We start from the raw sequence: 27202 nt of genomic DNA, 5'->3' as shown, positions 1-27202 counted from the left end.
CGAAACACGTTTATTCGTATATCCTGCCGTTGTGTGAGGGACTACCAAAATCAAGGACGTTGATCTATATGTGACCAATCTATATAATAGCCTTTATTCGCTTAATTACGTGCTCATTACTGAAAGAGAAATGAGAAACTCATTCTCTTCGTATCAAACATTTGTATTTACTAACTTTATATACCTTCTTTGGTATTCTAATTCATTTCTGGCCTGCCATTTACGACAAATTTTTCTAAATTCAATAAAATTAGCTGATCATCTAACGAAACACACGTAATGCTTTAAATAAACCACAAGCTAAATATAGATTTCGACTTTAACTCGATATTTTAGAGTCAGCTGAAAATTATTTTGTACGTAAATTTTCGAGACGATAAACTACATCAAATAGTTTCTTTAATCGTTTAATTAGTGACATTTAGAACAAGTATATTTAAGTGTAGTATTAAGTGTTGGTATGTGTTTAATAATGTTCATTTACAAACCAAATAACAAGAAATTGATTATGTAACATATTATTATATATTAATGTATTCTAATCTGGATCCTTAACTTATTGAAGATATTCTTCCATGAATTCTATAAATTTGTATGAACTATCAATAAAGCTATTAAAGAAAAGATACATATTCTTTTCTATATAATTTATACAACGTTATTTATGCATTTTAAATATAAAACAATTAATTCTAAAAGAACTTTCTTGTTTATTACTAAAACGGCCAAACAACAAAATAAAAATTTATTTATTATAATCAAGTAGAAATATGTATTTAGAAATTTTATTGTATTTTATTGCAAGTAACAAAGAGTTATCAAAGAGTTAACAAAGAGTTAACAAAGAGTTAACAAAGAGTAAGTAACAAGAGTTGATTGTATAAAATACACATATATTAATTTTTAAAAGAATTAAAATATTCTCTTCTTATATTAATGTAATTTAAGAAACAAGAGAGCGTAAAAATTAGTTGAATTCTCAAAAAATTGTTTAACGCTATACGTTGATGGATATACATATAGCACGAATATATGACTTATTTTACCATATGCAAAACTCTTCCGATTATAATAATACAGAGTAACAACGCACTCAACTAGATACGTTATAATATCGAAGCAGTATACTTTAGAATGTATAATTAATGCTTCTACCTACTTTCAATTTGCAGCCACGCAATGTATCGTATCATGGATTCGAACTACGCATTGATTGATGTATCGCATAGGAGATAATAATGTAATACCGATTAACAAATAACTACATTTCCTGAACAGGTTTATTAAATTTTTGATGTATAAAAATTACTTTAAAAATGATAATTTTAGATAATTTACTCTCGCAAACATATCTTTATTAGTTGTTTCATGTGTATATAATAATTCAAAGCGATGAATTATAAAAGTAATTATTTAAATATAAATTAATTTCTTCGCTTTTTGACACTAGCTTTACCAAAAGAGACACATTCCTTTAATTTTGACAAGTTTTCGAAATCAAATATTCAATATAATTACGCATCATGTTAATATTGCACTGTATGAAGTCATTGCATAAAGGCTACTGCCAAATGATCAAATTATTAAAAATTGTTAAAAATTTTAAAAATATATATATTTTTTCTTTCCTAGTAAGACTGCCACTAAAATATACGTCATAACAGAGTGTTTACGCTGTTAGGTGCTACCGATTTTTCTATAAATAGTAGATTTGTGAGGAAAAATACAAAAGAACAAGTTTTTACTCTTTCTAATATTTAATATTTAATATTTAATATTTAATGACGATACATCAGAAATATTATTAAATCGATAGTTAGCTATAATCTTTTTTACGTCATATGGAAGTACGTTACGTTTATTTTTCGATATGTCGATGAAACAAATTGAACAATTTATGATTCAATAACATTCTATATTTTATTGAAATATAAACATGAAGGAATTTAATATCTCTCTTCACTGGATTTGGTATTCAAAAAGTGAAGTTATTCTTCTTTGTAGTTATAATGTCCGATATTGAGAATTCTGTAACTATATTTAGATACTTTATTAGTAAAGCATTATTTATATGTTTATAATATAAAAACAACTACAACTATCCATTTGGAAATAGTTATAGCTATGTTGTTACATGTAAACCATGAGAAATATAAAAGATAGGAATCTTTTTCTACCGTAAATTTATCAATTGCGCAAAAAAAAAGTTGAGAATTAATAGCACAAGCACCCTGTATGCTGTAATTAAAAATATTGCTTGATTGCTTGATACTATTCTCATCTATGTTTACTCTTAATGTTTGTTCGTATTATGTTTTTTTCAATATAATTATAGTTCTCTTAACAAAATAATTTTATTAAAAATTTTGTATTAAGGAAATTTTAGATATGAAAAAAGTCAAACTTGAAAATGTAATAAAAGTAAAAAAGTTAAAATCCGTGAATGAATGAATTAAACAAAATTTTATATTATGATTAAAGTTCTTTATGATTGTGCAATGTTTTTTGCATTATCGTTACACAGGGTTGTTATAAATTCGTAAAGGGTATTTATTTATTAATTTCAGATGTATATTTTTTATATTGTATATAATTGCATTTGTTCTAAGTGTTAATGTAGTATTAAATGACACAATACAATAACCAATATATAACATATACAAAAGTTCTCAAAATAAGTTTAATTGAAAACGTAACTTCGTATACTGAAAATTTCATTTCACTCATAAATACAATGAATAATAGATAAATTTTATTGTATTTTTTATGTAATTATTTTTATTCTATAATTCTCTCGATTTTCAAACGATGTGTTCGTTTATGTGAATGCGATAAATACACAAAATATACTTAATATTAACATAAACTACACTTTTGCCCATATTCATATCGCAAGTTTACACGGAAACTTGGCACGAAACAAAATAAATGTATGACTAATATACTTGGCATTACGTATCAGTATTTAAATACTGTTGATATTTTATTATTGTCTAATTATTACTATTAGTATATATACAATTTAATATAACTAAAAATACAGCCACATGGAGGATGGAGAGTTATTTGAACTTGCAAGATTAAATTATTTGAAATAGTTATGTTGTTCAAAATATTCCCTTGCTTTTGAAGTAATCAAACGATAATGAAAAAACATTTTATTTATAAAATAATTTTCACAAACAATAATTTCTTTTAATTTTTATTATAGTCTTTAGACAAGGACTGAAAGATGCATAATATATCAATTAAATATTGGGAAATTTTAATATTGTCCTTGATTAGTTTGTACAAAAATGCTCATTCAAATTATTTACAGAAAATGTGCCCATTTTTGAATAAGAAAAACATGAAAGGTTCATTTTTGTAAATCTATATTCAATTCTGTACATCATTATATAATGTTACATATGGAAAATTTAAGTATTGAAACCTTTCTCGTAGTTTTTTTAAATGTTTGAAATTTATTTTAAGTTTTAGTACGTTAAGTCGTATAGAATAAAAACATAGATATCTGTTAAATGGAGGAAATATATATTATTAAATATAAATATATATTATTTGATGTTATTTATAATAAATTCTTCTTTATAATTGCTTAAAGGATCATAAGCGATAACAATAAAAGTTAAAAGTAAAAACATATACACCTTATTGAAAAAGTAAAATATATATCGTAATTTTATTTCTTGAAAAGAGAGAAGATGAATTTTACAAATAGTAATCTATAAAGACGTGACTCAAAAACAGCGATCGATTATAAATTCTGTCGCCTTAGTGTTATCCCACGAGCGTTTCCTTTTGTGCCATATCCAACACGCCTACACACATGTATTGGTTAGTATAAAGTAGCGTTGACGTCATACACCATGTGCCATACATGGTACTACTGAGAAATAGCGTGGGTGTCACACATTATAAAGTATTTCTCATGTCATTTTTCACCAATCAATAGTTTCTTTTTAGTTCTTTATTTTATAAGAAATGACAGGTAATATAAACAATTAAAAGAATATATTGATTATTTTATAATACTTAAGCAGCACCGTCTATATATAATAACATAATATATAATTTATTGCCATCATATTCTAGCGATGCTGAGTACTTTACAATATATTTATGTGAAATATTCTACATCTGTTTACAGTCTTTCATTACTTTTAAATCAATAAGCTATAGTACCACAAGACAATATAAAGTTTTACCGCTTTCCTTTTTAAGAATATATTCTGCGTAGTTACTTTAAAAATTGTTTCATGGATTATAGTATAATTAACTACTATGCTATTTATCTTTTAGTCACAAAAAATAAAAAAAAATATTAATATAGCATAATTAAATATTTGCTAGTGTAGCATGAAATAAGATCTTTACGGATGAATCAAATTTTGCCTCGAATAAGTTAACTTTATTTAAATCTAACCTAATTTAATACAACTGTAAAAAATATTATAATATATCTAGATGGATTCTATATCTCTATATTATACTTCATACTGTAATAATAAAATAATTACATACAGCAATAGTTATTATATAGTTTTACAAATTGCAGTATGCATAAATAATACATAAGTTACCATTTAAAATATTCTTATAAACAATACAACTATTCCAGGAAATAAATATCCACACATGTCTTATTTATAAATTTTCTAATATTTTATACAAATCTTGCATATTGTACAATACCTTAAAAAGGTAAATAAAGAATTATGTTTTATGAAGTATATCTTATTTCTTTATAAAATTAGGCAAATTATATTTTGCATTTTATATAAGATAATCAATTTAAAAGTTAGACCGTGATTTGAATTTAGAGTATCCATAACCACCTCCACCTAATTTTTTTCGTGGTCGGGAACTTTTACTTACTCCCACTTCTATAATGAAATAATGTTAAGGAAGCAATTTTTCTACAATATTTGTATATATAAATGCAGCTAGCAGGTACATATATGTAATCCAAACAAAAATATATAAAGAATAAAAAATTTTCTGTACATTATAAAAATATAGCAAATAAAGAAAGAACATTTTTAACATTTTATATAATCAAAGTCTAGTTTTCTGTGCATTATACGCATATATATATATATAGTAAATGAATATAATAAATACGCAAATTAAGTATTAAAATACCAAATATTATTGAAATCTCAATAAGAGATTATATTAAAAAGGATACTCAAATCCACAGCTGGTGGAACCACGAACCCAAAAGATTTTGCAACCTTTGATAAGTCCAGGGTTTCAATATCAAAAATTTGCTTCAAATGATGAGAATCATATGCCCTCACATATGCTTTGAAGGCTTCTTTTGCTGACATATTCAAAAAATAATTCTTCGAAACCAATTTTTCAAGCTAAAACAGATGAGGAAACACAATTTAATTTTAATGTAGCACACTTCAGATAGTCCTAACTATATTGAAACAATTATTAGAATTACTTTAAAACAACAGAAATTAATAATAAGAAGTATTATATTTAATAGCATCATACATTATCAAATATCTCTAAGTTTTTATAATTTTTATTATGGAAAATTACGGTTTAATGTAAAACAAATGTAGAAGAAACTCATTTTTTTGTCACACACATTTTGTTTTTTCTGTGTATTCAAAATGTTGGAGTAAAAGTGATTTATATTTGTAGATGGAAATAACAGAAAAATTCAATTTACTTTAATCTGAAATACTGTAACTGATACATAAGGTATCCAATTCATGTAGTTAATTTACATTTTTAGTCGTCTTTGTATTTTATGTTTACAGAAAATGTTTGCACATACAATTATTACGTATCCTTTACCCAAGACTTTTAAAAAAAGAAAACTCAAAAAAACAGAGTAATACAGATATGTATATATAATATTATTTTTTATCTTATATTATTCAAATATGTATCACATCTAATTATATTATTCTAATTACCTATATATATATATATATAGATGTATTAGGAGAACTTACAATACATTAATTTAATTAATAATATATATTGTATATATTATTATTCTACCTTAACAATAAGACCAAAATCGTAAAAGAAAAGAATATTTTTTATATTTGGTGTATAGACACCATATATCAGTAATAACCATGATATACATGTTGTGTATTTTAAAATATAAGGCATGATTCATTAATTATGAATATATCACAAACTATTAACTTCCTACATATACCTAAAATGGAACATAATCATTCTTGTTTTGACAAATTCTACAAATTGACTTTGTTACAAAATTGAATAGAATTTAGAGATTATATTTCGTTATCTTCATTTTGTAAAGTTTTAATATGGATTTACGGATTGCTTTACATAAAATATTTCCAATTCTATAAATTTTTAGTTAAAAAATAAAAATGAAAATATGTATATTTACCTGTAATTGAATATCAGCAATTTTATTCCATGAAAAATCAAATTCGTTTACAGGTACTCTAGCCTGTTTAAGATAACGGAGGAAACCAAGTTCCTCTGGCCTTAAAATTAGTAACGCATGACCGCTGCTACCTTCTCCTCTAGCTGTTCTACCAACACGATGAATATATTCCTGCAACAGCATTTAGCTATTATATTCATTACCAATTTAATGTTTGCATTATGTTACATTTAATTTAATTTGCCTTAGGATCATCTGGAGGATCATATTGTACAATCCAATCAACAGCTGGTATATCAAGACCACGAGCAGCCACATCAGTACAAAGGAGTATACCAGAAGACGCGTTACAGAATTGGAAAAATGTTGTTGTTCTCTTTGTTTGTTTCTGTTTCCCCTATCAAATAATTAAAATATGTAATATAAAACTGTTAGGTATCAACTAATTGAAAGTATTCCACATTGTACCGTACATGTATGCTTAATACTGGCAAATCAATGTAATTTAGTAGTTCATGGTGATATTTGACTGACATGCACGAACTGAAGAAAACCATAACCTTTTTCTTTCTGTTCTTTTTTAAAAAAGTAAATAAAAGTAAAAATCTCTTTTCACTGGGGCACACAACATAACCCTGTTCTAAACCTTCTACTGTTGCTTTTTCCTTATCATCATCAACACCAACATAAACTGGTTCTTTTTTTAAAGCTAAAGTTGTTAACATTTCCGTTCGCTTGGTTTGTGTTGCACTGAACAACATTGTTAATCTCTTTTCTATAATAAAATATGTATATATTCTTTATCATTGTCATTATTTCTGCTGCAAAAATATGAAAGATGGAACTAACTTGGTAAAATGTTAATAATTTGTTTCAGTTCTTCTTCAAAACCAATATCTAAGATACGATCAGCTTCATCAATAACCAGACATTGAAGATTTTTATACAAAAAGTCTGCTGTATTTTGTAGATGATCCAATAATCTACCAGGGGTAGCTACGACAATATTAATTCCTCTTCCAAGTTTTTGAGCTTCAGTCTGTCTATTAGCACCCCCCATTAGTAAACCATATGTATGGTAATGATACTTCATTAGTTCTTTTAAAACTCCAAATGTTTGCATAGATAACTCTCGTGTTGGAGATATAATAATGCAACCTGTGCCTAAAAATAGTAATATAATGAAATACTTATATTCCAAATATTTTATTTATATTATTAACATACCATTGCGAGGCATAAATTTCAATTTATAAATTAATTCAACAGCAGGTATTAAAAATGCTAAAGTTTTCCCAGATCCTGTTTTTGCAGAACCCACTAGATCTCTTCCTTCTAGTAAAGGAGGAATAGCTTTTGCTTGTATTTCTGTCATATTTGTAAAACCCATGTCTTCTATTGCTTTTAAAGTATTTTCACAAACAGATTCTGCTAATACCTTAAAACTTGTATCATTTGTTATTGTTAGACCCATTGCAGATCCAGGTACTGCAAGAATGAAAAATAAATCAAATTAATATTCATATATATATATATATATGAACAAACAAATATATATATATATATATATATATATATATATATAAAACAAATATATATATATATGTAAACAAACAAACACACAAACACACACACACACACACAAAATACACAGCATGGATCACGTAATAATGTTCACAATTTCTAAACTTCTCCAATTGTCTTTTTGGAAAAAATTGACATATAGAATTATCTATCTGTTAATTAATAATAAATTGTAATAATTATGATTTTTAAAATATATATATATATTTTTCCGTATTAAAAAAGAATTGATGATCTTAATTCTCTTAAATGAATTCATATACTTTTAATATAATATTATCAATAAAAATGTTCCTTCTTAGATTCTAAAAGAATATTAAACAAATTTAATAATAATCATTTTTCCTATTGTATTGACATTTTTAATTGACATATTCAGTTTTTTAGTCACTTGTCAAATAAATGAATACGATTAACGTGAAAGAGATTTAATGCTTAGATAATATCATCCTCATTTGTAATAAGTCTTTTGAAGGAAATTTATCACACAGTACCAAAAATTGTTCAAAACTGTAAGAAGATCTTATATAGGGATAAACTCTATTTGAGTATTGTTGTCTATGGAAATTTACCGATTTGCATGCTTTTTTTTTGCATTCACTAAACTCTAATAGCATGTTATGAAAACTTTCTATTGAACAACACATTTATTCTGATACAATAGTTATAAATTAATGTTGTATATATGAAACTAAGAGTATTATTATCAATATTATTAATACAGAGTAGAGGTATGAATGCATGAACTGTTCTATATTTTCAATTAATTTTTTCATAAGGAATCCAACTATGTTGAGTTATATTACCTGCAACGAAAATCTCTATATATCAACCTTTTTCAAAAAATTATTTGATAAGGTTATAAAATTGTAAATACCATTGAACTATACAGCTTATATATAATTTAATACTGATTATCTAAGGGGTAAACCATAAAATTGTATGAAAAGAACTTTTTAAATAAAAATATTTTTAATGAACTTCGATGGTTAATTTCCGAATAATATGTCACTTATAGCAAATGTTTTTGTTTTGGAATTTACAGTAATTAAAAGATTAGTGAAATTTTCTTAAAATACTTACAATTTTCATCTATACCATTAGTATTGTTTTCTTGTGATATGTGATCATCTTCCATATTCTTTCTTTTCTCTGTAACATATAATAATTACGTGTTATACAATAAATATATTCTATTAAGGGAAACGTCTGGGTTGATAAAATAAGATTTAAATTTGAAATTTTTTAATATCACATACAAATAGTTGTTTTATATTATATAAATAGATTATTCAAGTTTATGCAGATGAAAAATATATAAAGTAAAAGTCATATACTCTCAAATAAACAGATAGCACATATGGCTACGTTTAATTTCTCATGTCTCAGTTGGTTTGCAGTCTTATTGTTAATAAATATCTACATCATATAATACCAACGATAGCCATACTACTAATGTACAAACTATAGAAAATTTCAGCAGATTAGAGAAATTAATTAAAACACAGACAGAATATAAACTTATTATCTTTGTTAGCACTGGTAATAAATAAAATAACGCTCAGTATAAAATAATGAAGCTGATATGTATTACTACAGGGAATGCCATTGCATTAGTTCAACATAAAAACAAACTGGAAATCATCCTAGACTGCCACAAAGTAGATATAATGCTCATTTTTGAAACTCATTTCACAGACAAAAATCACTTCAATATCAATGTCTATAATACATAACATTCAACACCCCAGTGGTCAGGTAAATCAGACATTGATATAAAATCAAATATAAAACATTATAAACTCCATTAGAAGCATGATATAAAAAATTATCTCCAGGGATCTAATGTTATGATTCAAGACTGGTATAGTCTGCAATATCTACTATTTATTGCCCTCCTAAGCACGATCTTTTGAAGAAAGATTTTGATTTTTTTGGAAGTTTCATTCTTAATAACAACATAAATCCAAAGGAAACTCCAGGACACAACATGATCAATGATAAAATGATCAAATTTGTGATCATAAGAACTTTATGCCATCACTGTGTCCATTTATGCCAGAATGAAGTATGGTTATACTATAAATTTAATTGAGGTTTCTTGTGTATATCTAGGAAACTATAGTCAAGCAATGGTAACATGCATAGGGGAAAATTGTTCATGATGTTGATTTGGACAACACACTTGAAAGTCATTGGAATCAATGAGATTGTCTGATATTAAATAATTACTGTTATTTCTCAACTTACTTTTACACTATTTAAATAATTAATCATAATTTAAATAATTTAAATAATGATTCTGCAACATACCATGTCAAAGCATGTCATGAAATGAATGACCATCGCGTTAAATATATGTTGTAGATTAATGTAAACAGAGATAAATATAAGTAATGGAAATATTCTATAAGTCGAAAACTAATGACATTTGGATTCATGTTCGTTAAAACTCTTTTGCCTGTGTTAATAAATACTACATGCTGTTAAAGTTTACCATTAACTCCTTGACATATCTTGTATATTATATATACTTTTCATTATATGAATATTAGTATGCAAACAATAAAAATTTTAGACATCCAATTCATTATTTTCGCTCATCCAAGAAGATAAAAAATTAAACTTTGAATTACGCTGATTGAAAATTATATTTTTCACATTTATAGAAAGAATTACTTTCTTTTACTATTTACATTACACTTTCCATTCTATTATGTTATTATTTTTTTATGGTTAGATGGTAAAAAATATGAACATTAAAAGGTTACTTACATATTAAAGAATTTTTCTCAAACATGATTTAGATTAAAATTAGGAAATTATAAAAAGCAATTTGAGTAAATCTGTTTTGATTCTAACGGATGTTAATATACTAATTTCAGTTAACAAATTAAATTCTACATAGCAATGCTTTCACTATTCTGTATACTTCATATGTGCCTTAAAAATATAACAAACATAAATACAGTTTATTTTCAGTTTTGAAGAAAATTAAAATATTAATAAATATAATCTAAATTGTATAAATTAAATAAATAATTATTTTAACTTACTTTTTACTGGTACACTTTCTTGTGAGTGACGTCGTTTCGATTCATTCATAACATCTGTCTCATTTTCTTGAATATCATCTTCTAAGTTTTCAATTAGGACTTCACCTGCCATTAATATAAAATAGATTATCAGTAAGAGCTAATAATTTTATGTAAAGATAGGTTATAATATAGCAATAATAAATTATATTTTATGACTACATTTATAACCTTGTATTTGTTTCTCCCGTTCTTTCAATACTTCAAATTTCTTCCTTTCTTTTTTCTTAATTTTTCGCATTAAAATTTTATTAGGTACTGACATATTTATTTAATAAATCAAATGCTTATTTTAATGCAATAAAATATCTTAACACGTTTTATCCATGTGCTAAACTGAAAATTGTCTTCTTTAAAACTAGTTTGCAATGACTGGCAGTGAGCGTTGCGGTCGCCCAATCAGAGCGTTTCTCTCACTGACATATCAATGGCTTCTCTCTGCTTCAAGCCGTTGTTAAGAACACATGTGAGAAGGGACATTCTTGATCCAATGTTAAAAATGTCAGCCAAAAGATGGAGGTGGGAATTCTATCCGCATTAATCTTTCCCTATTATTTTTTTTTAATTTATACGAAGAAGGAATAGCTTAAAACTTCAATACAATAAGAACCAAAACAGAGGTTTTATTAGAAAATGAATTAAACAAACTTAGAAATTACAGATTAAAAAATATAAATATTATAAAATTAAATTAAACCCCAAACTGAACTTTATTATTTGAAGGGCCGCGCTCTTCTGTCCGTTTTTATGGGTTTGTTTATGGAACTACTTATAGTGAAAGGTAACTTAAAAAAATTAATGTCTAAACTATTTTACAATGTACTATCAGAGAGGAAATGAGTTCTAATTGTTCTCGAGCTAATACTGTTCCCAGCAACCAAGTACTAATAGTATACTACGCCAAAATATACGAAAAAATTAGGAATCTGTTCTATTTGGTTTCAAGCTGGCATATACAAGAACCTAATTAGTTCCACCACAAACGTGGAATGCTGTGGCGCTGTGGTTCACATCATCAGAGCCTGTTTCATTGTATGGTTCTATGGAAATCTTTTCTATTCGATATAAACAAATATGAGAATAATAAAATCGCGCAATAATTGAATTAAGTTGCCTTTGAAAGAGAAATTAATTATTTATTATATCTTTTTAACGAAGAAAAGAAAATCTTTCCTTTCAAACGATAATGAATCAGTAAAATGATGCAATAATTTTGATATATTCTCCATATACAATAGCTTTTTAGATATAACATTAAATTTACTTTTCTCGCAATAATGTTTTTGTTAAATTTCATTTTAATAGTAATTTCAGTAGTTGGTAGGCTGCGAATAATATTTCTGACGATAATGTATTTGATTTGCATACGTATTCATTTACAGAAACGACAAAAACAGAAGAACAAATTAACTACAGACGAGATTTGACGTCATGACTAATTTTACGATTTTCATCCATCTTACTTCCATTACTGAGTAAAAATTATGGTAATTATTTAGAAGTTCGCCGATATCACCGATTTTGATGTTTTTTGTATATGCTATTGGGGCCACAATTCTAAACATATATATATATATATGTATTATGTAGTAGTTAATTCTATATGGCATATATTTCATTTTATTCTCTTGTCCTTTTTGTTTAACTCTTAATCGTAATTATTATAATTCTTAATCATAAGCAATTAGTTTTCATTTTCAGGATAATAAAAGTTGAAGATTTTGTTGTACACATATATATGTGTCGGGTTAACGTTAAGGCTTGGATTAGGAGCGTGTAACGACTCTTCGCCTGGGTTGTTCATCGTTGTTGTACAATCGAGATGGCGTTTATTATCACAGATATAGATAGTACAAAATCGACAAGTGGCCGCGGTAACTAGACGCTAATGACAATGACCTTAGGTTCGATATGACGAATCCACGGTCCACGGGCTAACTCCTTGTTAAACTCAGAATATACTTTGAAGCACAAAGCAACGTTCGCTGTGACGCTCGGTACATGCACTGCACTTAAAGACGATGTGTAACTCTCCAAGGAGATCGCAAGAAAAAATGAATGATGAAAACTTTCCTCTCCTTACGATCGCGTTCGTTTTGGTTGAATATTGGCCGGGGATACCAACAAGATTGCAGCCGCCGTTGCTAGGCAGACCCGCGTAGCTGCGACATTGTTCCTGCTCGGAGTTTGATTGTTCACAACGTGTGTCTCATAATATTGGCACTTCTCTGTTAGGTGGAACGTTTATCCCGTGACCGTGGCTACGCTCGGCAACCGGTTGTCGCCTCGAGCCTACAGTATTGAGGTTTTTCCAAATAATTCCAACGGGGGGCCCCGTTGTCCTTCTGTCTCCGACATATGTGTGTGTGTGTATATATATACGTAGCCATATATATATATATGGTTCACACATATATATATATGGTTCACATATATATATAAGGCAGTGCTGCATATAGAATTATTATTAGACCAAGATTTAATTTAATTTTTAGATTTCAGGTTTTTCTGGATCCTAGTTCGGTTTCTAGTTTTCGCGTCGGTCTACTTCTTAAAGCTCCTTTTGTTGATTGTTTTAAACATTGTGCAAATGCACACCAGAAGGAATATTTATTTGATGATGAATAAATTAAAAATTTTTTTGCGTAGAAGGAAGGTGAATGAGTCATGGATAGGATTGGTCCCCATTCGCAACACTTCCTCGCGGTAAGACCCGATGCGGCAATCGGTATTATTTGATATATAATTATTAATTATATCGTTATACAACAAAGCAACTAACTGAACAACTGGTATAATTATTAATTATATGGCAAGTAATATGAGCTAATTGGCTGTAACCCTGACCAGGTGTTCATACTTCAATGCATCTGTGGTATATTACATTAGTGAATTCAGATATATCTGAATTTAGAAGTGCAACTAATAATGAGTACTTTTGGTATTTACTGAAGTATAAATAAGAATTAAGTAATTCTAGAATTAAATAACTCTATCCAAATCATCGTGGCTGTCGATACCAATTGAGGATTAAGGTCTTAAACCTAAAGGAGATTCTTCTGAAATGATCTGGGGAACCTTTAAGAACGATTTTAATGACCGGACTCGGGTGTTCATTACAAGAGAACGAACGTGCGAAATTGCAAACCCGTAGGACGCTCGAAATTAGCAAGGAAGATCATTAGAAGGTAAGACGCAGCTATGTGCCTTTACTGAAGTTACGCGATAAAGTTCGGTCAGGGAGGAAATGGGAGTGTTCACGCTTATGGACCTGGTTGTTTCCGGATTAATACTGCATCATGCGGCCAATTGATAAGTTTAATTAAGATTAGAATATATAAAAACGTATAAAATTGGGGATCTGCTTCGCTTCATCGTAATTTAGTATATAAATTAGAATCTATGTATTTAAATTTAAAGCTAGGGATCTCCCCTGTTTAGTTGCATACTAGTATAGACAAGAACCGATTGAGTTCCATGCTACAAGAATCGATTTAATTGTACGGTTCTACTAAAAACTTCATATCTACCTTTCTATCCGAGATAGACAAATATGAGAATGACAAAGTCACGCAATAATGAAACTAATTGTAAGTTGTCTAAGAAAAAGAAATTGATTGTTACTATATTTTTTTTAGAGAAGAAAAGAAAATATTCCCTTCCAAACAATTGTAGATTAATGCCATAATTTTAATATTTTTCCACACATCATTTAAATTTAACATTAATCCTTGGCATTTGACATGTCAATTGTACTGGCAGCAATACTTTTTCATCGTCGCATGGAATCAAATATTCCTTTTCATTAGTACGATGATGCTTGTTGAAACGAATTGAACGACCTTTCATATGAGATCATTTATTGTAAAATGTTATAAATGCTTTTTTGGCATTTTCTGATAGTACTTACATGAATAGAGAAAAATAGGGACGACATTTTATCTTTCTAATATAGGAATCCATTGGTTCAAAAACTTTGGGTTTTTACAAGTTTGGTACTTCTAACCTACTGTATAGCTTACTTTAACGTGATAGTCATTTAAACGGTAAATTTGATCATTTACTTAAACACATACTGTGTTCAGAATAACGGAATATCGCCTCATTATCAATAGATAAATTGACTTGTCACATAACATTTCGAGTAAAGGTTATAATACCTGGTGATAATGCGCTACTGCTAGTGTGTAGAGTGAGATAGGTTCTGCTGCGGGTCGCCGGTGTCGCTGCTGGGGTACTGCTGCATTTTTCTTCTCATTTTTGATGCCGCGGAATCGGACTCCGATCGCCGGGATTTGAAATCCAGGTCCCGAACGTTCGTAACCTAAGGGGCTAATCACTGCACTGCCGTCGTCCGACACTAGTTAATGACGAATAGTGGTATTTTGCTGTCGAGTGCCGCCACAGTTCCATGGTTTTTATAAGATTACGTATTTCCTTGGCGTAGTCTGTATCGCTAGTTTCTGTGAATTCTTTTATATATTTAGTGTCTTGATCGATACTATTTCTAAAGCTTCTAACCTCGTGAGTTAGGCTTTGAACTTGTTCAATCAAAGTAGAAATTAGTTCGTTTTGTTCAACGATACTCATATCAGTTGGATTCACGTTGAAAGATATGACACTTTCAGCAGAAGATGAGTCACTATCTTCAGAAGGTATTTCGCCTCTACTGTTTCAATAATATCTAGAGGACTTGTAGAGGATGATTGATCGTGAGATTTATAAGACGAGATTGCTCGTTGTTGAAACTGTCAAGTGTATTTTTAAATAATAAATAAATAAGTACAATCTGTATTCGCTAAGATGCGTACTAACGGATTCGTTAAAGACAGTGTAAACCGCTAATTAGATCGCTGAGAACTCGTTGATAACTCGGCAGGTACACTCGATAGGTACTGAACTCCTTACGATTGCGTCCGTTTATTTATACTGGTCGAGGGAGAGTCGGAAAATTCAAATTCGTCTTCGTTCGACGGTTGCACGTAGCGGCGACATTATTTTGCCTGAAGTTTATTTATTATTTATTATATATAACATGATTTGAATTGTCCTCTAGCTCATGTGCCGCTACAAATGTACGAAAGCCAGCTTACCAAAGTTCTTTGTAGATCCTCCTTTTGATCAAGAAGGTGACCGTGGTCCTTCGCTATAGAATCCGTGGAGTTCCCGTTGAAGTTTTCTCTTGATGCGTTGAATGGATCCTGGCAGGGATCGCCAATTTTGTCACGTAGGAGACACAAGAAATCACGAAATTGACAGATCACAGGCGATCTCCTCGCGTCGTAGTTCGAACGTTTCACCAGTAAGGTAAAAATTCCGACTTCAGATATGATAGTAAAATTTATTGTACGAATTCAACAGAGTAACGGTTCAGTGTGTTATAACAAAATAGGTATAGGAGTGCTGATTTGGGAGGGTTCTTATACTAAGGTTTGGTCTCTCTGGAGGGGTTATCGTCGGGTGTCTATCAAACGCGGCTATTCTGTTACTATCTGGTTACTGTTTAGATGGCTGTGGCATGTAGAAAGTTTTGTTTATCCTACTACTGTTTCTGAATGTGTGAGAACGGCTCGTCACGATCGAGTGGTGTAACATGATCCAATGTCAGATATCGCTGAGACAATGTATCTAGGTACTAATATTGTTGAAGTAATTACTTCAAGAAAAACTCTACATCTTTACCTTTGTATATCCGTGACCTGGATACCGCTGTTACGAAGAGAATATAATTTAGTGAGACAAAAAATTCAAAATAAGGAGAAATCCATATTATTGTGCCCTGGAATATAAATTATGTTTTGGATTACAAGGTATAAAAACAAAAGAGCTATAAATAGATTTCTATTGCTGTTTCTTGTAGCCTTCAACTAAGCTATGAGGATAACTTTTTGATAATATCTTTTGCTATAAATATATGAACGCTTCTTCTATTGTATTGTAACACTGTAACAGCGAGGATCTGGATTAGTATACACTATACTTATACTGTACTTTACATAGTGAGTATACATGTCACTGTTGCCATTTTCAATGTTCTCGCGAGTGGGTTTCGAATTAAGTGGATGTGTGTTACGCCGATATACTATACCGTCTATAAGCTACATGTATATGAAAAATATTTATAAATTACACGTATAATTGCAATTGAGAATATATGTACGTAGAATAATACATAAATATAAGTACAATTAGTTTTAGAACTTATGTCTATTTTATGGACTTATGTTTGTTATTTTGTAATAATGTAGAATACACTTATAAATAATTGTGTTTCCTTCTTCGTATTTACAAGTGTATACATGATTTGACATGTACATTCAGATTCCTAGCATTAACTCAAAGTAAAGCAAGGAATAAGAAAGAAAGCAAAATGCTCTGGGTTCATACAATTAGAGATAATATAGCATGACGAGAAATGTCGCACAGTACATGTTCCCAACGTTCATGCAGTCAAGGAAATTAAGGATAACAAGAAAGGATAGTAGAAAGATACACAAAAAAGGCTATTAGTGAGTCCAAATAATTTGATGAATGAAAAAATGACGAATATTTGTGCCTGTAACTCTCAAACTATAATTTCTCAGAGAAGCATACATACGAAATTGTATACGGACACTCAAAATATAAATATAAATATAAATAATTTTTACTGATATGTTTATGATTAATTAGATCATCTAAATTTCTTTTTAACATCAATTCTTAAAAAGTTACAGAAACAAGAATATGTGAAAAAATTTTTTCTACGGGTGGTTTATCCATATTCCCATTGATAGATTAATGAAGTAATTTTTCTGCAACAATGCAAATCGTAATGACATTGCATGAAGGTGTCGTAAGAAAACCGCGTATTTTTTATGAGGTTCAGTTTAATGTTTGTAGAATCGTTATTTGCATAACATGCACTTAAACAATCGGTATATTTTACTGTGATGGATATCAAATGTGTTGATTTATTTAATGACGAGACGAGTGAATATTTGTGATAGTCAGATATATTAAAAATCACTCTATGATACTCTAAAATACAGAATTAGTATATTACGTCATAATCATCGTTCGCTTAATGATACTCGCTATAATGATACTGGTTATCAACCTCCTAGAGAGCATGTTCGCCTATTTATACTGGTCGGGTGAGTACCGGAAAGTTTGAATTCGATTCCGGTTGACGGTTACACGTAACGGCGATGTTGTTTTATTCGGAGTTTGTTTACTTTTAAATCTTATACATCGAAGCGACGTTGATACTTCGAGGCAAAACAGCATGAGTTACTCTCGATTTGAATCGTCCTATGTGCTGCTACGTTACTTTGAATTCTAATTGTTTTCCAATGTATCTCGCGATGTAACCAACTGCTTGATCTGAATAGTCACTTACACTGCCATTCAATGGTCAATGACAAGTTGAAATTATAAAATTCCTCTAAACACTGATTTAATGAATCTATGTTCTCTAAATTATATTTTTTTAACTCTGTCAGTTTTATATGTAGAAAATATTGCAGTGTCATATAGGTCAAAACGTGGAGCTTTCGTAGCTGAAGAGACATTTAAAATTTTTGTAGTATCTAACATCGAAAAATTTTCACTGCAAAAATTTATTTCATACCGAATTCGCAATCATTTGTGAGCAAATATTACAAATTGAGAGGCGGTTTTGGACGGATTTAGACACCAGCCATTTCTACCTCTGATTGTACAAAAAAGTTGATCCTTGCTCATTTTGTAGATAAATCAATATTTTAATGTAATTTCTGGATATTTCATATATCTATAAAAAAACGTCGATAGCAGCTGTAACGTTGTTATACAAACTTTTTATGTAATTAATTTCTTGCGATATTTCACGTCGCCAGATATTTTTATTCTGTTTCGATAAGAGGCATCTGTGGCATTTTCCTCGCGGATTTCAAATGTTTAAAGTAGCAAATAAGTTTCCAAATGATCTGTTTGTTATTCCCATGTAATAAAATTCTGTATTCTGCAAGACAATCATGTTTTTTTTTTTTAAATCGTTTATTTTGCCAAGATTTGTTTTTTTTTGATACATTTTTGAAATTCACAATAAACAATGAATTTGAGTAAAGTGTTTTAGGCAAAAGTACCGATACGCGACGGTACGACGTAGCTATGCTATATTATGTGTCGTGGTTTTACGGTTTTTGTGTTTATTTTTGTTTTTTGGATTTAAGCCGCAGGGGAGCGGAGTTTTTGTGTATTCTTGTTTGTGTTGTATTTTTGTCTTGAAACTTGGCCGCAAAACAGGACTCTTGTAAGACAATCATGTATACTTTTTCGTTTGACAGTATATGACAGGAGTCAGAAAACACATGTATGTACGGTTCACTTGCAACTTATATGTGAAAAATATAGCCGTGGAATATTATTTTCAATGCCGAGATCTATTGAAAGCATTTGAACACCAAGCAATTGAGCCATATAATTGGACCATCTGTTTCAAATTGTAACATGATGATCATATAAATAAGTCTCGACACTCGATAGGGAAGACCGTCTATAGAATTGAGTTATAACTAGTCGTTAGTTGAAAACGCCAATATGGAAGATCAAGAAAATGCGTGTTTTTGCGAGACAAACAGAGATGAACAGAGTATCTCTATCTCTGTCTGAGATGTTCATAGCACGTTACGCATGCGCAGAAAGTGAACCTTCGTATCTTGCATGTTGATATTTCACAACTAGTCACGACACAATTTTCGGACGATTTCCCCTGAACTCCGGTATATGAGTATCGAGAATTGTTTATATCATGATTGTGGTACTATACTTCCATACTGGCACAGACAAGAACCTATTCAATTCCACGCTAGTTTTTATATTGCAACAAAACGTATCTATCTATATTTTACAATTTACAATTTACATATTAATTAATATAAAAGTAATATATAGTTACAGTATATAATAATAGTAGTATAAATAATTTTGATACGCATGATTTAATATTATATTGAAAATATAAACAAAATAGTAAAGCATTACAAATTTTTACGCGTATCAATTAATATGAGATGAGTACAATACGCTAGGCAAAAATTATAATTATTATACATTATTGCACATAAAAAATTTAAATACATTTTTATTGATCGCTTGAAGTATCAGCATATGTATATATATTAAATTTAACGCTACTTTATACATACATACATATTATTTTATCGACCGTTCGCGGAGAAACGCGATCTCAAGAAGGTCAACGCGTCAAAGGGGGTCGTAAATTCCGGTTACGATATACAATCGACGCCACGAAACTGATCGATCCCCTATTTCGTTTAGGATAATAGAGGTGATTGAATTAATTATAACGCTGAGGTAACAGGTTATAATGTACTTTTTATTCCAACAACAATTGTAGACAATATGATCACGCTCATTGCGTATATATATATATGTCGGAGATGAAAGGACACCGGGCCCCCCCTGTTGGAATTATTTGGAAAAGCCTCAATACTGTAGCATTTACGAAATAACCCAGACACAGTCATTCGAAACTTGAGACAATGAGTTTAGGCTCGAGGCGACAACCGGTCGCCGAGCGTAGCCACGGTCACGGGATGAACGTTCCACCTAACAGAGATATAAAGTAACATAGCTTTCCTTTAAAGAATTGGCAGTACAGACACTTGACAATAAGACATTCCAACAGCCCCGCAGCTCGCCACACACGGACCCCATTCTTTGGGCCAGATGATCGCCAGATGCCGATGCATCGTTTACAGTTTATGTTCAGATAGCCTGGGGAACCGTTACAAATCTTAGGACTTAGTTAACTAAAGTCCTTCAGATTGACAAACAGTCTTTATTCTATCAGCCTGTAAATCTGTCACCTATTGCGGGAAGTTATGGGAAAACCTGATTTGGTCACGTACGACGCTGCCTGCTAGGAACTTTCTCTCAAGGGCGGCTAGCATCCTTTTCTAACCGCCAACATAGAAATTGACCAATTAACAGCAACGTCTATTTCCCTCACCCTCCGAGTGGAGGCTTTCTTTGACGAATCTGATGATCTCGTGCTCTTAGGCACACCCCATCATAGTTTTCCTCTGCAGCGTCGTCGCGACGGAAAGTCATTCCTTTCTGGCAATCTCATTAGCTAAGAGTCAATCAAGCGATCCTTGTATCACGAGTAGTAAGTCGAGTCCGACTTAGACTTTGGAGCAAAGTATATTCGTTATCCCGTGGACCGTGGATTCGCTATATCGAACCTAGGGCCATTGTCATTAGCGTCCAGTTACCGCGTCCGCTCGTCAATCTTGTATCAGCCATACTTGTGTAATAAATATCTGTGCGACAACCATGAACAACACTGGTGAAGATTCATTAAACGCCCCTAACGCCAACCCGACACACACATATATATATATATGTTGACTGAATTAAAGTAGTGAAGCCAGTGCAGAGATGTTGACTGATCTGTAGTCGTAGATTCAATGAAATTCGGTGACGCTGTCGCGGAGGAAAACTCTTGCTGGGTGTTGGTCGCCCCACCACTGATCGCTTGCGGGTGAAAATTCCACTTTATACCTTTTTTTTTTTCGTGGAGGAAATCCGCACGGACACCCGCCGCCTCTAGGGGGAAGAGCGGCGTGGTAGTGTCGGACTCCAACCGACTAAAACCTCCACGATGACGTCCCTATTGCGACCGAGGGGTGCCCGGGAACCGCTGTGGCGACACACCGGGCCCCCCGCGCACAACATTCTGTCCGTATTACGTCTCGCACTCTCCCAGGGACCGTCCGGATCCCCAACCGGACTGCTTGGTGTCTCCCGAATGCTGGAAGGTCCAGCACCTAACTTCAATCCCCTTCGGAGATCGCTGTGGCTCTCGCGCGCCTAACATAGGCGCGTCCACGGGCACCGCCGCGCCCTCGTCGGCCAATCCTCTCGGGATGGGAAGCCCGCTCCCTCTCTCGCTCCGCCGCCTCCTTCCGCAGCATAACTAGCTCACAGAAGGAGGCTACGGCCTTCCTGCCCCTCTCGTTCGTCAACAGCGCTGCAAAAATCGCCGGTGGCGAGAGGTCGAATCCCACTTTATACCTGATGGAGCAATAACCATAAGGGAAATTTTGACTCGAAGGTGTTTTATACCATTTAATAGCCTTAACGATCAAATCGAAATGCTTAGTTTTACGACAATTCCTTATGATTATTGCAGTCCAACAATTATGTCGACGTAACGAGTAGCCGTCTCGACCGAGTGATAGATTCCGGGCTACGCAAAGCGTCACCGGACGAAACACATACATACATAATGCAGGTTTCGTGAAATGTCGGTATGATTCGAGATATATGGTAAACACTACGCCCGTTTATATTCTCAAATACTGCAAACTGTAGGTCTTCTTACAGTGAGTATTATTTCTGTGAAATTTACAGTGTTTCATATTATTTACATTTTTTATTTTTGCATATAAATATAATCAAGGGAATTGCAGATAATGGATATGATACATCAATATGGAATATTCAATATAAAAAATATATATAATTATAGAAATGTTAGGAAAGTATACCTATAGTCACTCTTGAATAGGAGTTTCAATAAATGTTAGTTATTCCGCGTTATTTATTGATATTGTGATCTAATTTTATATTATTTTAGTATTATTTATTCACGGAAATGCAAAAGTGATAAAACATAAATACATAATAATAAAATGACATTATAAATATACAAATATCATTCAATATGTATAAATTACGTATGAAATTACAAGAATCGTTGACTGTAAACAAATTCCTTGGAAACTATAACTGAAAAAAGTTATTTATAACGTTGAGCTTAATAACATGCTTCAAGGTCATTGAAGTCGGTGATATCGTCCTATTCCCAATAATTACCACTTTTTTTTATAATAATTATCTATGTATTTATTTTAAAAGCAATAAATATATTTATATGTAACTACTGAAACATGTATGAAAGAAGTACCACAAGTATGAATAAGTATATCATTAATACAAAAATAAATTGTTATACAAAACATTTGACTGTAAATGAATATTATTGTAAAGTAAATACCTTTCGTTTCAGGTCACTAATGAAACTGTATGGCTTTTCCAATGGACCAGCATCTCTTGCCTGTCGCCAAGCTTTAAAAGCTTTAAATATTCAATATGAATTAATCAACTTGGACTATGGCAAGGGAGAACACCTGACAGACGAATATGCACAAGTATGCTTATATTAATGACATACTACTACTTAATATAGTTAAAGCTACTTAATAAATACTTTTATTATATGTAAAAAGCTTCTTAAATTTGATACATTATTTTTCAACATTAATAATATATCTATTTTATATTACATACATATAATCATATTTATAGTTAAATCCACAAAATGAGGCACCTGTGTTAGTCGACGACGATGTTATAATGGGAGAAAGGTACAAATTTACCTAAAACATAAATTATTCCGTCTACTTTAGTAGAAAGAAATACTTTGATGGATTTCCTATAAAAAGTTAGTTTTTATGAAATTTTTTATGAAAATAATATTATACCCACTGATTACTAAATATTAAAATGACATTAAAGTAATGCATTAATTCATAAATTAAATTAAATTAAATTACAATCTTGCAAATTATATGTAAATATTATGTCGATACGAACATAGTAATAAAAATTACGTTTTATCTTAAATGCAATAGATTGGAAGAATGCATTCGATAATAGAACAAAATTTTGAATCCATAATCTAATAATCATATCGCATAAACTATATTAAAACCGAAGACTCAATAATATTAAAATAATAAGAAAATTTCTTTCTGTTTTAATACACGTGTATGCTAGTGTTGCTATTCTACAATATCTTGCCGACAAATATGACACAGTAGGAAATCTATACCCGAAGGATATAAAGAGTCGTGCAAGAGTTAATCATCGATTGTGCTTTAGTTTGGCTACGTATTACCATCGTATTTCTGAGTATGTGGTGAGTAAATAATAAAGATAATTTAATGTACACATATAACGTTGAAAATTCTAATATGCTGTTGTCAATAAGCTTTAAAAAAATGTAAACATTTAAAAAATAAAATTTTGAAAATATTATAAACCTAATTGTACGTCATGAACTACATCTGACCTTTAAAAGAGAAAAATGCACAAATAGATCATATCTTCTTACAAATAATGTTTACAATCTTCATAATTGTATATTAAGTTTGGATATTAAATCATTATCGATTTTGAATAATTACACGGAGCGAAATAATTTCACATATGACTACTTCCAAATACTTCGCAAGACTGATTGCACTATCATTACTAATTATTGATTATTATCGATTATCCATATCTAACACTTACAATTAGTGATATCTACTGCATTTTTCAACTTTAATAATGATGATTTAATTATATAAAGTAAATAGTTAAATAACCATTTTATAACGAATATATAGTTTTATTACAATGTTTTTAAATGATACATATGGTACTTAGTTTATTGCCAATGAAATAACGAATTCTACTTTCCGTGCTCATTTGCAAGCGTATAAATACATATTTATATTATACACAAGGTATAGATATTAAGGCATATGAAAATATTTAAATTGTTTACATTACTTACCTCACTCAATGCTTTTTTTCATATTTACTTTCCATCTGTAACTTATCTTTTTTCTATGGTTCATATGGAACAAATAGAATATACAGTTAGTCATTGTGATAAAAGTTTTCTATGATAAATGCTCAAGTGTTATAGTTTCATGATCTATTGTATGCAATTATTCTGCAACATGTTTAAATAAATATTTACTTTGTATTAAAATATTTTTGTACAGATAGGTCCTACATACTTTAATTATAAAAGATCAGTATGGGGTCTGGAGAGAATGAAAATGGCATTAGAAAGTTTTAATACATATTTAGAACGTGAAAATACAGTATACGTTGCGAGTAGTAAGTATCATGATTTTAATATGAATACTTTCTATAAACCGTATAGGTTATTGTAATAGTTATAGAAAATTAACTAGATTATTAAGCTACACAAAAATTTAGTTCATTTATAAGATTTATTTTTTTTATGTGAAAATAACCTAAATATTCTTTATTAATATCGATATAGTTTACAAAAAGAGATAATTCTATATTTTTCAATTTATATCGCTTGTATTATTAAAGTACAATTATTACATTTACTTAATAGATACGCTGACCATCGCCGATTTCCACTTATGTACTGCAACTATGTGTCTAGAAGCGATCAGGTTCAAATTAAATTCGTGGCCTCACGTAAAAATATGGTATAATAATTTTAAAAAGAAAAATCCGGAATTATGGGACATCGCTGCACAAGGTATGCGAGAACTTAGACAACATCAGGATACTCCACCTGATTATTCTCATATGTATCATCCGTTTCATCCAACTATCAAAACCAATAATATGATTATTTTATAACGATTCTACATATATAGAATGCTAACACATTTCTAAAATTAAATGTTAATATACGTATATTACTATGTTCTCTAATAAATTAACTGTTTTTACTGATATTGACATATGTGATATTTCTTTAAATATTAGTTTCAACCCAACTAAAACTATGACGTATTTACATACACATACATAATATATACTCTAAGGACAATTATATATATTTCTTTATATAGATACAAAGTTTAGTTCATGATTTGTATGTATATAATTGACCACATGCGTCGCAAGTTAAAAAATATTCTACTTCAGTTATATGTATAGTACAGTCGATTCGATATGGAAATAAACGAGTTACAATGATAATAATTCCCTAGACATTTTTACACATATATGTCTTATACATATGTCTTGTACATATATATATATGTACGAAATTCTTCAATAATCTCATTACAGAAATACTTCTAAATAATTCTTCTTACAAAAAAAAAAATAATGCTTATTAATAAATAAATATACAAAGATCGATTATAAATTTGCATAGTTTGATTACGAACACTTGCACAAATAATGCATTCTTACCTACAAATAGTGAAATTGCTGAATTTCAAATGATACCTACGTTAGTTATTTTAAATACGAAGAAGATATTTTACAAGATATACATATACTTGTAGATACATATATTGATATGATAACACAGAATATATATATATATATATATATATATATATGCATATATATGCTTTTATCTACTACTTTAAGCATTATTATATAGGTATTTTTGTAAACATACATACTCATGAATTTATAAGACGTAAAGTAGTAGCAGGGGATAAAAGTCTTTTCTGAACGAATTTATGTTTATATTCAAGTTCGAAAAAATTTAAGACCGTTATTTAAACTTCATCAAAATGTATCATTACGAACAAATATGATATTATAACTATATTTGCATCTAATTATATATTTCAGAGTGGAGGGATGTGATTATATGATAATACCGTAATAAAAACAATTAGTTTAATATACAACTTCATTTGCTATAAAGGTTTGACAATTCTTCGGTTTTGTGGATTTTACTTATACAACTTAAATGTAATGAAGCGTTTTAGAAAATGGATATTAATATATTTATAATTGCGATATATACTTGTATGTACCTAATAAATTGCAGGTGATAAATGTTTAAATTGTCACTACAAGTATGTATTTGTAGTCATCTGACATTCATTGTATATTATCAATTTACATAAATATGTATATATTTATTATGTATAGTTTGTTTAATGCGTACATATTACGCTGATACTAAACAAAACCATGCAAACTTTTGTGATTCTCTACTCCTAGTTATTAGTAGTAACGAATTTTTATATGGAAGTAAAATCCAAATATATTTATAGTACAATACAAATTCACTTATGGATAATTTAATTGAGCGAATATTCTAATCTTTCTTTTACCGTCTAAAACAAAAATCGACGATACTATTTGTTGATAAGAACACTTTGGTAAAGAACTTTGGTAATGCTCTTTTTATTTTATTTAATAAATTAAGACTAAACTGTTAGAATATTAAGTCAGATAACAAATCACGTCAAGATAACAAGATATTATATATATACTTTACATGTATAATAGAATAACAACTTCATATAAGACCGCAAAATAATTATAACATGCGATAATTCAA

General features: G+C 29.8%; 2 protein-coding genes across 3 annotated transcripts; one reads left to right on the top strand and one right to left on the bottom strand.

Annotated features, from left to right (window-relative positions):
- Window positions 1-4641: 4641 nt before the first annotated feature.
- LOC132907526 (probable ATP-dependent RNA helicase pitchoune) lies at window positions 4642-11475 on the bottom strand. Of its 2 annotated transcripts, none has more exons than XM_060960705.1 (10): window positions 11236-11475; window positions 11035-11139; window positions 9062-9130; window positions 7622-7882; window positions 7244-7558; window positions 6868-7169; window positions 6639-6791; window positions 6395-6565; window positions 5192-5369; window positions 4642-4886 (listed from the first exon to the last, which is right to left on the bottom strand). In XM_060960705.1, exons 1-10 carry the CDS (start codon window positions 11336-11338, stop codon window positions 4795-4797), a joined length of 1749 nt encoding a protein of 582 aa, XP_060816688.1. In that variant the 5' UTR covers window positions 11339-11475; the 3' UTR covers window positions 4642-4794. The 2 variants fall into 2 exon arrangements, with proteins under 2 accessions (XP_060816688.1, XP_060816689.1); XM_060960706.1 differs by having other exon boundaries at window positions 11245-11474.
- Window positions 11476-16252: 4777 nt separating this feature from the next.
- Window positions 16253-25524, top strand: LOC132907110 (glutathione S-transferase 1-1). The gene is made up of 6 exons (XM_060959870.1): window positions 16253-16380; window positions 23135-23276; window positions 23434-23492; window positions 23905-24046; window positions 24903-25020; window positions 25271-25524. The coding sequence occupies exons 1-6, from the start codon at window positions 16268-16270 to the stop codon at window positions 25522-25524; spliced, it is 828 nt and encodes a 275-aa protein (XP_060815853.1). The 5' UTR covers window positions 16253-16267.
- The last annotated feature ends 1678 nt before the right edge of the window (window positions 25525-27202 follow it).

The sequence above is a fragment of the Bombus pascuorum genome, chromosome 5 (genome assembly GCF_905332965.1).
Source record: "Bombus pascuorum chromosome 5, iyBomPasc1.1, whole genome shotgun sequence".
Classification (NCBI taxonomy): domain Eukaryota; kingdom Metazoa; phylum Arthropoda; class Insecta; order Hymenoptera; family Apidae; genus Bombus; species Bombus pascuorum.
The sequence above is the reverse complement of the archived record's forward strand: the minus strand, read 5'-3'. Positions and strand labels throughout refer to the sequence as shown.